General features: G+C 42.0%; 2 protein-coding genes across 2 annotated transcripts in view; one reads left to right on the top strand and one right to left on the bottom strand.

Annotated features, from left to right (window-relative positions):
• Positions 1–4487: 4487 nt before the first annotated feature.
• Positions 4488–9566, top strand: LOC117528662 (leucine-rich repeat-containing protein 3C-like). Its single transcript, XM_034191291.1, has 3 exons — positions 4488–5540; positions 5633–5794; positions 6402–9566. Exons 1-3 carry the CDS (start codon positions 5316–5318, stop codon positions 6549–6551), a joined length of 537 nt encoding a protein of 178 aa, XP_034047182.1. The 5' UTR covers positions 4488–5315; the 3' UTR covers positions 6552–9566.
• Positions 9567–11607: 2041 nt separating this feature from the next.
• LOC117527620 (zinc finger BED domain-containing protein 4-like) overlaps positions 11608–13735 on the bottom strand; it is a 66051-nt gene continuing 63923 nt past the window's right edge. Inside the window, exon 6 of the mRNA XM_034190048.1 lies at positions 11608–11660. Within this exon, the coding sequence (XP_034045939.1) occupies positions 11646–11660 (15 nt within the window). The 3' untranslated portion in view covers positions 11608–11645. The remainder of the gene's footprint in view (positions 11661–13735) is intronic.

The following is a 13735-nucleotide window of genomic DNA, read 5'->3' on the forward strand; positions in this document are numbered from 1 at the left end:
CTTAAGTTTGTAAGTAAGAGTTGATTTAACTTTCAAACTTAAGTTCAAACAACTTAATTCATTCACGTTTTTTTACAAATTGTAACACTTTTTTAAGTTGGTTCAAACTTTCTCATGTACTGCACAGCCTGTCCTTTAGATGGCGGTAGTGTCACTGATTAATTGCACATCTTCACCTTGTGACACTTTCGTTCTCTTTATCGTAAGTTTACTTTTTTAAAAGCACATCTGCTGTTATTTTTCCTCATTATTATTTAAATGCATTATTAGTAACATATTGCTAAAATTATTTAACATAGTTGATTGATAAGTCTGTATTTTTCTTTAAATAAACGTTCCTCTGACCTGTAAATTAATAAAATGTTACTTTTGGTCATTGTAGGTTTGTTTTTACCTTTTGCTGTCTTATATTTGCAAACAAAACAAATTAAAAATAGAAGCATTTTGTTTGTATATTTTGGGTGTGATTTAATGCAATACAAACAATCAATTACTCCTTTACAATCAGAGCAATAAGATTAACTGAGACCGGCTAAACTACTTTTAATTATATCGTGATATTCATTTCAGTTATGGTGTAATTTTATCTGTGAAACATATTTCATGTTAAAGGCATGTTTATTAAGGGATTTTGTTAAGAAATCATTTTTGTCAATTTGCTCAGTCCAAATAAATAAATAAATAAAATAAATTTTGCATAGAAATAATATTAATACTTTAATTTTCATGTTTTGTTTTCCATAGCAATTTGCATTTTTTGGGGGGGCCTTTTGTAGAGAAAATCCAAAATATGAAAACATTTGAATAATCTGCTATTTTACACAGAGAACATTTGTTTATTTTTACATTTTTGTGTCATAGAAAAATAAAGCATTCATCTCTTTTTCTCTCTGATTCCAAGTTGTGAGTGTGATGAAGCACTGAGGGTAATCCGCACAGTCCATCACAGGATTATCTTTGTTTTTAGGAATCTAAAATAATCCCTTTTCTTCAACCCTTTGTTCCTCTTCATCTCGTCTTAATCTCAAATCGCTGTCTGACACCTGACATTTCCTCTGACTGCCAGAACACAAAGCAGCGTGTTTAGGTTCTGATAGTTCTGACCAGGATTATAAAACAAACAACTTCTGAGAACATCGGAGGTGAGGTATCGACCTCTGTTTGTCTGTACTTATCTGTGTGTGTGTGTGTGTGTCATGTATCTTTTTTAAGTTCAATTCAGAAAGTTTTATTGGCAAGAATTTACAGAAAACAAGAGCAATCAGAGATTTCTGACATCCACCAATCCAGATCCAAATCACCTCCAATATCCAATGCCTTAACATCCATCTGTGGTACACATTTGATGAGAATCTGTGAAATAGTTTTGAAGTAATTGTTCAAAGCCTATATTGAATCTTGATCCAGAATCCGGATCTGCATCTGGATCACCTCTAAAATTCAGTGGACTCTTCCATGCCTTAATATCTATCTGTGGTGCAAATTTCGTGAGAATCTTTGAAACAGTTTTGATGTAATCCTTCAAAATCTATGTAAAGGGAAATCTTCTCACATCTCGCTGCATGATGTTGTTACGTCCTTGGTGGACATAACAACATTGAGGAAGTATCACATTCTGCTACTACACACAAAAAGAACATTAAAAATTTAATAAGATATAATATGCGTATGGAAATTTTATGTGCACGTGTCAGTACCTGGACATTGGGTTTATCAAAATTACAGAATTACGTATAATCATACAATATGCATGTTTAACTATTTATAATGTAAAAAGTAAGTCCTTTCCACTGCTCCCTTGTTTTCACTTAACATCACCACAGCTGCTCCGATGTGGATTTGCATGTTGAATTGGCACAAGTTTATGCCGGATATTCCTACTGACGAAACTCCACATTACATGTAGAAACAGGCAAGGGTGGGGTTTGAACCAGTAATCTCCCACCCTCAAACCAAGCACACTAACCACTTGGCTGCCACCACCCCGCTATTTCTTGACAACAACAACAACAATAATAATAATATGATAGACTGATGTCCTGTCCAGAGTGTACCCCGCCTCATGCCCTATCACTGCTGGAATAGGCTGTCTGTCTGTTTGTCTCTCTGTATCTGTCTGTTTGTCTCTCTGTATCTGTCCCTGTAATGTTTATTGAAGCTACAACCCCAATATCATTGGTTGGGACGTTGTGTAAAATGTAAATACAAACAGAATACAATTTTCAAATCCTCTTCAACCTATTTTCAATTGAATACACCACAAAGACAAGATATTTAATGTTCAAACTGATAAATTTTATTGTTTTTGTGAAAATATTTGCTCATTTTGAAATGGATGCCTGCAACACGTTTCAAAAAGCTGGGACAGTGGTATGTTTACCACTGTGTTACATCACCTTTCCTTCTAACAACACTCAATAAGCATTTGGGAACTGAGGACACTAATTGTTGAAGCTTTATAGGTGGAATTCTTTCCCATTCTTGCTTGATGTACGACTTCAGTTGTTCAACAGTCCGGGGTCAAAGAAAAAGAACTCCACCAATCATGACGCGTGCCAATAGAGCGTCAAAAGCGGCCGTCGTATTAATTGTTTTGTAGTATAATCAAAAAAGTGTTACAGTGGTCCCTCGTTTATCGCGGGAGTTATGTTCTAAAAAATAGCCCGTAATACGCAAAACCGCGACGTAGTCAGTGTTATTTTACAATTATTATAGACGTTTTAAAGCTGTAAAACCACATTTTACAATTTCACAATCAGGCATTAACATTTCCTCACTTTTCTCTCGTGTGTAAACACTCTCAAAGTTCAAACCTTAGTAGAAAAATAAGACCAAACTGTTTTCAGGCCCAAACATTTGTTTGAGAAATAAAAATAGAATGTTTTCCTATAAATAATTATGATGGCTTTTAGAACTAACAAATTTAATTTTAACGATCAATGTACGAGGTTGGACACATAAGAAATTATTAATAGTGACTGACCAGCAGATCAGGCCTCTGCGTCCTGACGCCGCCCCTTTTCCCACTCACATCTCCGAGTGACAAACATAGTTAAGAGTAGTTGTTGGCACTCTTTTTTCTTCTGGGCAAGAAGACTCTTATAAACAGACATGCAGAACACAGAACACTGTAAAAAAAAAAAAAGGCATGCAAAATTGGACTAAAAACTCTGCGAAACTCCGAGGCCGCGACAGGTGAACGGCGTTATAGCGAGGGACCACTGTATTCTCTTTTCACATGTCAATAATTCTTGACATGTGGATATTTGCTCGCTCAATTAATAAGACACGCCTAATTTGTCAGATTTCTTTATTTTTAAAATGTATTTCTTTATTTATTTTATTGTGACAAACGAATGGAGACGACAAAACCTGATTGCAGCACGGGCGAAGAGAATGACAACACTACAGTTGTAATTATCAATTTCATAGTCTAAAACGATCACACCACATAAAGTTAAGCTCAGCGCTGCTCTGGCTCCAGGCTCTGGAGAAAAAGGCGAGCAGCGCTTTCTTTGCGGTCAGCGCTGTGGCCACGGATCGTGCATAAGCGGGATTTGTATTGATTATTATGTAGTATAATCAAGAAAGTGTTATTTATGTAACATATGCATTGATTTGTATAATGGCACTGTTCATCATGTTGATCATCTTCATTTCTATGTGGATTCCAGTGCTGGTTCATTTTGATGTATAATTTACGCCACCTCTCGACCTGGTGTATATTTTCAGCGCACCGTACGCCAACGACCACATTGATAAATGCCAAGTAGCGCAGCCGTTTTGGCGTACACCCCATATACGCTCAAATATCGCCGTACGCAACGTTGATACATGAGGCCTAATAACACTAGTCACACCAAATCCAGATAGAGTACAAATTCCTGTTTAATGATGTACAGTGATCCCTTGTTTTATCGCGGGAGTTACGTTCTAAAAATAACCCGCGATAAACGAAATCCATCACATTTTCTCACTTTTCTCTCCTGTGTAAACACTCTCTTTTTTCTTCTGTGCGAGAACATTATAAACAGACACACGCAGAACACAATGCGCGGTTCTCCCTTCGCTCACTGCCTCCGGGGGTATGGATGCGGGACCCGCAAAGAATCCAAGTCCTCTCACGGTGGTCACGGAGCTCTGCGGCTGCGGTCAACATCCGGATCAAAACAGCGAGCATAGCCTCTGGGCCTGTTGCCAGATTTGGCGCAATTCCGCACAGCAGACAGGGCGGTATGAGTGGCATTGAGAGCAATCATGGTGATTTTTTAAAAATATTTTGTTAGTCAAGAGAGGTGGCGGATCACTGGATCCAGTATAAATAGCTGGCGGAGCCAAAGTTAGAGGTTCCGGAGCGCGCGTCCGAGGTTCCGGAGCACGCTCCGGCTTGCTCCCCCTCAAATTAAGCCCTGGATAAAACCATCTAATATTTTTATAGCTGTCTAATTAATAAAACCAAAGTATTCACATCTACTTGGACGGCATGATGTAACACTCTGAGTTATTGTGTGGCACTACACTATATTGCAGGCATACACAAACACTATAAGATTTTTACATAACAACCTTGAATGCAATTTGAGCAGACACCCGCTAATACCCGCCTACTTAACCTCACTTTGCAGCCAATCACATAGACACTGATTCACGACAGGCTAAGGACTACCCACATGGGGGCCAGCTTAGGCACAGAAATAAAAGTTAGAGGAGAAAGGAGATCTGGGCTCTTTGTTCTAGGTGTTTGCATGTAATATGGTTCAAAGATCCCCAGTGCTGTTAGATGACTCTCTGTATCAGGGTTTGAACTTTTTTCAATACAACATCTAAACTTTGAAGTCTATTTCCTGTCCAATTCACCACGATAAAGGAACCTAACACAGTTGTTCCAGAATTCTTTGTGATTTTGTGACATTACCGTGCTGCTGTCGGCCCATTTTTAATATAAAATTGCAGGAGGGAAACTATTTGCTTTGTGCCTTTTAGTAGCAGGTGGAGACTGAGGTCCTTGTTGCTGAGGTCCGAAACTAGCGTTTAGTTCACACAGGTGTCTTTTGTAGGTTTTGTCACCAATGAGGCTACACGTGTTTCCAACTTGACATCTTGACATAATTATTAATTGTGGACTTATCAATTTGAAGAAATAAAGAACAATTGTGGCTGAGGTTGCATGCTGTGATGGCAGCAATGCTTTCTAGTTGCAGTTCCCCTGTTCTACCAATTGATGCTGTACGTACGCACAGTCAGACCTGTTCATATTTTTAACACTCACTCCTAAGTATCAGTATAAGTTGCTAAATTCAACATTTTGCATTGAAATGTTTGTATTCATGGTTTACTTACAATTCTGTGCGATTGAGCTGTTGCTAATTGACGCCCCTGGCGTAAGGATCACGTGGTTATTTATTTGTCTTCAGGTTCCTGTTGCCATCTCCAACCTGACCGTACGTCTGTTTTTGGATAAAAATCTTCTCATCTGTGTTCCAGCCAACTCATTCTTGGACCTGCGGCTGCTTGCTGAGCTCGATCTCTCGCACAACCAGGTGCCTCTAACACTTACATTGCCATGGTGACAAATCAAGTCACATTAGCCATGGTGGAAATATTTGACCTAAAAAGAAAAATGTCTTCCCAGATCTCCTTGCTGGAAGCCGGCTGTTTCAGTGGTTTGGACTCCCTCCATTTCTTGGACCTGTCATCCAATTGTCTGACAACGTTGGACCCGTTGGCGTTGGGCGGGCTGCGAGTGCACGCTAACCTCACATGTAACGCGTGGCACTGTGACTGTAAACTGCAGGTGTGTTTTATCACAATGCGGGACAAACTTCATACAGGCTGTGTGGGAGGGGCTTATATTTACCCAATCTTATGCTCATGTTTGTTTCATTGTTTGTTTGCTTATTGTTTATAAAAAGCGCATCTGTTGCTACTCCTATTATATTAATCACATCTGTAGCCCCTCCCATCATAAAAAAGCACACCTGTAGCTTCTCCCATCACATTAACCCACCCTTGTTAACTCCTGGGTTGTTGTAGCTCTTCAAGGGAAGTCAGATATGACCAGGCTTTTGATTTATCGTGGTGGGCTTAGCTGACTTTTTGTTTATGGAATTTTGTTGTCACATTACTTGTTTAAATAATGACCACACATATATCTAACATTAATTTGTAAAAAGTCACTGTGTGAGTGAACAGTACCTGATAAACACATTAGCACTCACTGTCAGGTCAGATACATGCTAACTAGTCAAACTAGTTGTCTTTTGGTGAAGGTGAGTAACCAGCACTTGTCTCTCTCTCAGTACCATCATCACCAAGGTACACTTGTCTGATAAGGAATACAACTGAACTGCCTTTAGGGGGCGCTAATGGTGCTTCAGCTCTGTGTTCCTGTGTGTTGTCAGGTGTCGATGCTTCAGTTGGACCTGGATCTGGCCTCACTGGCAAAAGTTGTGTGTTTATCTTCTGATCTTCCCAATCTGGGTATGTTGCGACTTCTCGACCATTTGACAGTGTCATGGGGCATCCAGATAGTGCCAAACCATAAACCATAGTGAAAGGGTATTAAAATCACACAGCAGCTTGAGTTTGTGACACAAAAGAAAATATTTATTAAATAATAGATGTAAACAATAAATAGCTCAGTAGGATAAGGAGTTGGTCTGTCCATATATAAAACTGGGTTCAGTTCCCATTGGTATTACCTGTCTGTGTCTTTAGATGAGGCATTGTCTCAGTCCACCCAACTGGAAATGGGTGCTGGTCTTGACTGGGGAAGTAACCTGCACTGCACTGGCGTCCTATCTAAGGGGAGTCATAGACTCCCATCCACTTCATGCTGTTGAATCTGAGGACAACAATGGGTCTTAGTGCCTAGATAGGACTCAGTGAAATACAAAAACACAAGCCAAAAATTCCACTGATAATTTCTGTTCTTTTTTTTAAATACGAAGGTTAAAGGACAAATTAGAGAGGAATTTGTCTGAAATTCGTATTAAGTCTTGTCCAAATAGAAGCTCGAATAGTGTCAATAGTGTTCAGCCATCTCATTATGCAAATGTGTAATTTTAACCAGATGTTCTGACTGCAGAATCACTAAACATTCAAGATAAAAAAATCTGTCAACCTATCAATCACCTATTATTCAAAATCCAGTCTTCCATGTGGACTGCAGGGGCTGCTGGGATGCCATTGGTCCTGCTGATTGAGGATTGGGATCTGTGTCTGTCTGTGAGGAAGTCCACTGATGTGCTGATGCTGGTCATCATGTTCCTCTGGTTCTGTATGCTCATCTCCTACCTGCTCTACTATGTCCGGCAGAACCAGGAACACTTCTGCCGGCACATGGCATACCTCAAGCTACTACAGAGCCGAGAGACATAATCACCCGGAGGCTCAATAGTACCACCTCCACCTGGATGGAGAACTTGTCCTGTTTAGTGCGCAGCAGGAATCCATGTATGTACATGATGTGATGGCTTAGATCTTTGATCAGGGATGGAGAACAGTGTAAAAACAGCAAGGCTATTGCTGAAAGAGTGCACATCCTGTCCAAAGTGAAAGGGTAGCTACCCTGCCTATAGTGAAAGGGTCCCCATCCTGCCCATGGTGAAAGTGTCCACATCCTGCCCATTGTGAAAGAGTCCAACAACCTGCCCATTGTGAAAGTGTCCACATCCTGCCCATTGTGAAAGAGTCCACATCCTGCCCATAATGAAGGGGCCCACATCCTGCTTAAAGTGAATGGGTTCACATTCTGCCCATGGTGAAAGGGTCTCCATCCTGCCCATAGTGAAAATGTCCCCATCCTGCCCATAGTAAAAGGGTCTACATCCTGCCCATAGTGAAAGGGTCCCTATCCTGCCCATAGTGAAAGCGTCCCTATCCTGCCCATAGTAAAAGGGTCTCCATCCTGCCCATAATGAAAGTGTCCCCATCCTGCCCATAGTGAAGGGGTCCACATCTTTCCCATAGTGAAAGTGTCCACATCCTGGCCAAAGTGAAGGGATCCACATCCTGCTCAAAGTGAATGGGTTCACATTCTGCCCATAGTGAAAGGGTTCCTATCCTGCCAATAATGAAGGGGATCACATCCTGTCCATAGTTAAAGGGTCTCCATCCTGCTCATAGTGAAATTGTCCACATCCTGCCCATAGTGAAGAGGTCCACATTCTGCCCAAAGTAAAAGTGTCCACATCATGCCCTTCGTGAAGGGGTCCCTATTCTGCTAATAGTGAAAGTGTCTCCATCCTGCCAATAGTGAAGGGGTTCACATCCTGCCCAAAGTGAAGGGGTTCACATCCTGCCCAAAGGGAAAGTGTCCACATCCTGCCCAAAGTGAAAGTGTCCACATCCTGACCATAGTAAGAGTGTCCACATCCTGCCCACCATGAAAGGGTCCACATCCTGACCATAGTGAAAATGTCCACATCCTGCCCACCATGAAAGTGTCCACATCCTGCCCAAAGTGAAAGTGTCCACATCCTGACCATAGTGAAAGTGTCCACATTCTGCCCAAAGTGAAAGTGTCCACATCCTGACCATAGTGAAAGTGTGCACATCCTGACCATAGTGAAAGTGTCCACATCCTGCCCAAAGTGAAAGTGTCCACATCCTGCCACAGTGAAGGGGTCCCTATCCTGCACATAGTCAAAGTGTCTCCATCCTGCCCATAGTGAAGGTGTTCAAATCCTGCCCAGAGTGAATGGGTTCACGTGCTGCCCATACCGAAGGGATCCACATTCTGCCCAAAGTGAAAGTGTCCACATCCTGCCCACAGTGAAGCGGTCCATATTCTGCCCAAAGTGAAAGGCTCCCCAACCTGCACACAGTGAAGTGGTTCCTATCCTGCCCATAGTGAAGGGTTTTCATTCTGCACAAAGTGAAAGGATCCCCACCCTGCACAAAGTGAATGGGTTCACATCCTGCCCATAGTGAAAGGGTCCCATCCTGCCCACAGTGAAGTGGTTCCTATCCTGCCCATAGTGAAGGTGTTCACATCCCGCCCAGAGTGAATGTGTTCACATTCTGCCCAAAGTGAAAGTGTCCACATCCTGCCCACAGTGAAGCGATCCACATTCTGCCCAATGTGAAAGGCTCCTCATCCTGCACACAGTGAAGTGGTTCCTATCCTGCCCACAGTGAAGGGTTTTCATCCTGCTCAAAGTGAAAGGATCCCCACCCTGCCCAAAGTGATGGGGTCCCCATCCTGCCCACAGTGAAAGGATCCCTACCCTGCTCATAGTGAAGGGGTTTCCATCCTGCCCAAAGTGAATGGATCTCCATTCTGTCCAGAGTGAAGGAGTCCACATCCTACCCAAAGTGATGGGGTCCCCATCCTGCCCACAGTGAAAGGATTGCTACCCTTCTCATAGTGAAGGGGTCTACATCCTGCACAAAATGAATGGGTTCACATCCGGGCCATAGTGAAAGCATCCCCATCCTGCCGAAAGTGAAGGGGTCCACATCCCGCCCAAAGCAGTAGTGGGCATAACTAACCAAAAACCTAGCTCTGATAACCAGTAATCAACTAACTAAAAAGTTATCTTTTATAATGCTAAACTGATAAACTGCCTGCCAAAAAATTTACCGGAAGCTACAGCTAACCAATAACTTTCAGTATCGTCTCCGGTATACTCTGAGCTACTAACAAGCCGATTTTGAGTTTAAACACCACCAATACTTCTGATAGAATCAAAGGCGATCACAAACCCAAACACAGCCAATGAGTTTGTCTTTGTGCGCCCTGCCCACTGCTGTAGGGACGCGTCATGTAACGTGACAGCATACAGCAGTCCAGCCATGAGGCCGAAATCTTGAAAAGGAAAGCAGGTTTGACTTATGCCAAACTAAATCAAAACTAATCAATTAGTCAAAACTAAACTAAATCAAAACTAATCAAATAGTTTTGATTTATAAATCAAATTAATCAGGATAGAATAACTACATTAATGTCAACTCTTAAAATATTCAAAGTGAAAATATAACATCTGTTTATTTTAAAATAATCGGACTAATTCTGAAGCTTTGAACATTAACACACAGATGACCAAAGGGATTATGGGTAAACTTAGCCTCCGCTCATACTGATTGGTTGACTAATTAATTCTATGTAAAACCAACACAAGTGAATGTAATGTGTGTTTGTGTTTACAAATAAATGTGCTTTTGTAAAATATGTAATTTTATTCATTTGTAAAAAAAAAAAAAAAAAAGGGCATTTGTACAACCAAAAAGTCTGTTAAATTGTGATTCAGATCGACAACCGTCTGATATAACCGGGTGCCAGTAGATGGCAGTGTTCTATGCATTTTGACCCCGGTTTACAGTATGCAGTAAACCGGGGTCAAACCGGGGTCAGCCTCATGGCTAGACCACTGTATACTATCAAGGGTAATGACTTTTTTGTGTAGCAGTCTGGTGGCCACTCAGACAACTTTATTGATCCCTAAAAGGGCAATTCATTTCACACCCAATTACCTCATACAAATGTACAGCAATTAATCCACAGTTATTACTAGTTGAACGTAATAATGGCCCATGTCAGAATTAAAACCACCGCACATATACATTTGATTGTTTATGTACGCTAAACTTTGAAACAGTCTGTCATCCGAATTGAGGAAATGTGAGTGTGTGTGTGTTGGGGTGGGGGGGGGGCGTGCAGCAACACATGGTCATGCAGCCAGCTTGGGGGGAATGGGGAGCTGCCACAGATAAAGCTGCGCTGCACCGCAGAGGGGGAAAGGAGTGGCATGAGTGGGGGATGGGATGGGATGGGGGATGGGGACACAAATACAAAGGAGGGGAAGGGGGTGGGAGCATGCGTATCAGTCACTGTCCATGTGTGAGTAGCAGATGAGTTAAATTTATGTCAGTTTCTGTCTGTGTGTGCTAGAGTTGCAAAAGATAAGAAGGCAGCCGAATGGTTCACCAAGGCAGTAGAAATTCTTCTGGAGGAAAACAATGGGGTGTTTTGACCTTCAGGGGCCATGTTTATGGTTGAGGAGTGAAAACACATTTGCAGCTCTCATGAACAACCAAATCCAATTCATGAGTATTCCCTTGTCTCCGACATCTTCCTTTGCAAGGCATGCATTTGCTCCGAGATGTTATTCAGCTTGCATCTGAGTTCAAGGGTTAATGCAGTCTGAGAATGTATCGCCTTGCCCAGCTCATTAATCGTGACGGACAGGTGAGGGGTCGTGGTTCTGGTGGCTGCCGTCTTGCCCAATTCTCCGGTAGGTCAGGGCAGCCCATAAACCATTAAGTACCAGCCCTCCTACGATAAAACCAAATATAAATAAATCTTCAATGTCCTCCACCGAGAGTGGCACCAAGCATGTGACATGCCATTTCTCCCAGGTGTCGAGAACATAGCCCGCAGGGTAGGTTCCATCTGGGCACGCAGGGTCCCCCAGCCTTGATTTCCTTGTTGAAAAAATGGTGTCAATAGCGTTCAGAGACCAGCTGATCATTTCCATGGTTAATCCAATATAGTTTGAAGAATTCACAGTCCGGTGAAGTAGGGACTTTGAAGGTTGGAGCAGAGATAGAGGAGAGAGGAGGAGATGGCGACCGCCCTTGCCGGAGTCCCAAGCAGAATGGCCAGGCCTCTTCTATTGGGGTAGAGTTGAGCTCAGCTCCTCTCAGCCACCTCGCTGCTGCAAAATACATAGCAGACAAGAGCCAACAGGGTTTATAAATGTTTGTCACCATTACTAACTACGTAGAAAAACGCTGACGGTCTAAAAGTTGTCAGAACTAAATTTATTGTAAGCTAATTGGTTCGCTGATGGTTTCTGAAGTTATCTGAAAAGCTAATCTGCTAACAAAAATGTTAGCTTTGCTAATTAGCAGATTAGCGGAACTGTGCCCACCACTGGCCCAAAATGAAAGCATCTCCATCCTTACCAAGTCCAACTTGTTGTCACTGTCATGTTAGATTCACATTCAGAAAACAATGGCCGCAAACTGTTGGTCCAATTCACAGATTGCGTGCAATTGAGAGCTGGGCAGTGCTAACAATGAAACCAGAGCTGGGTTACTCTAGCTATGTGTGCAGGGACCCTAACAACCCATTAATATTCATAATGATTGAACCAAAACTCTCATATAAATTTTTTATAATTAGATCATTTTACCTGTGTAAATCCTCAAACACATTGACCCCTATATGCAGAACTTTCTGTGCATTGTGATGAAAGATTGTTGATGTACAATGACAACTTACTTGTATCTGGTCAATTTAATTTCAATCATTGAAACAATACCTGTGTATTCACTGATCACAATGATTGAATTCTGGGTGGACCCCTTCATGTCAGCGTTACCTGAAGGATCTTAAATTGAAGTGGAGCTCATCAGTGACATCGCTTGCACTCCACAGAAGACACACAATTGACATCTCACCAAAACATTTAATAATTTCCACAGAACATCATGTGAGAGAGAAATTAAACAAACGCTTAACCTTGACAAACTCAGATATCATCCTAAGATTTACATAACGCTAAGTGCACTATTTCACTGGGCTGTGATGGTCGGAGAGTAGTTGGAGACATGAATATATAAACATCAAGTACAAATTGCACAGCAGAGGGGCTGCTGGACTCGCTCAGCCACTTCCACAAGTGCTGTTCCTCTCCGATCATCTCCGCTATTTTGGTGTGCTCACAGGGCAACTTGCATGTGTGTCTCCCATAAGGAATGTGGCATCATCATTTTTTCTCCACTCACTCACAGTGTAGCTTTATCCTTCATCAAATGGTCACAAAGTTCTCTTATGATTCTCGCACGTTATGATTCTTGGAGACTACATTCAGAGGGTGTTGCAATGCCCGCCGTGGCTCTGGGAGTATGTGATGATGACCTTTGTTGCCTCACCAACTTTGACCTGTTCAAAATTCATATATGATGCATTTGATGCCCTGCATCTCACGAGGGGGGATAGTGACACCCAATGAACGTTGCACAAATTCTTGTAAATTCCCTCACAAATGCCATTTGGAAGTGGTTGCAGCCCAGTGAGATAAAATCCTGAATCGTCACCTAACCATGTGACTACTGAAACTCCCCAAATTCTCATAGGGGAAACCCTAACCTTTACCTAACTCTAGTTTGAACCTAACCTTCACCTGCCTCTAGTCTCTGGCCTGTTCTTTGCCTTTCTGTAGTCTGAACCTAACCTTTGACTGGCTCTAGTCTCTGGCCTGTTCTTTGCCTAACTCTAGTCTGAACCTAACCTTCACCTGCCTCTAGTCTCTGGCCTATTCTTTGCCTTTCTGTAGTCTGAACCTAACCTTCACCTGGCTCTAGACTCTGACCTATTCTTTGCCTTTCTGTAGTCTGGACCTAACCTTTGCCCGACTCTAATCTGGCTCTTTGCCTTCACCTCACTCTAGTCTCTGACTTTTTTCTTTTTTACCTTTCTCTAGTCTGGACCTAACCTTTACATAACTCTCATCTGAACCTAACCTTGGCCTGACTCTAGTCTGAACTTAACCATTGCTTGACTCCAATCTGACAATAACCTTCACCTGACTCTAGTCTGGAACTAAGGTTCAGTTGACACTAGTCTGGATCTAACCTTCACTGGACTGTAATCTGGACTGAATCTTTGCTTCATTCTAATCTGAACATAACCTTCATCTAACTCTGGTGTCTGACCTATCTTTTGCCTAACTTGAATCTAGACCTAACCTTCTCTGAGTTCCAGTCTGTATCTAATCTTCTCCTA

Source organism: Thalassophryne amazonica, chromosome 16 (genome assembly GCF_902500255.1).
Source record: "Thalassophryne amazonica chromosome 16, fThaAma1.1, whole genome shotgun sequence".
Taxonomy (NCBI): Eukaryota; Metazoa; Chordata; class Actinopteri; order Batrachoidiformes; family Batrachoididae; genus Thalassophryne; species Thalassophryne amazonica.

Coding starts and splice junctions, on each gene's coding strand:
- LOC117528662 (XM_034191291.1), top strand. CDS start 5,316: ATGTTTGTATTCATGGTTTACTTACAATTCTGTGCGATTGAGCTGTTG. Junction 5,541..5,632: donor TCGATCTCTCGCACAACCAG/GTGCCTCTAACA, acceptor ATGTCTTCCCAG/ATCTCCTTGCTGGAAGCCGG. Junction 5,795..6,401: donor ACTGTGACTGTAAACTGCAG/GTGTGTTTTATC, acceptor GTGTGTTGTCAG/GTGTCGATGCTTCAGTTGGA.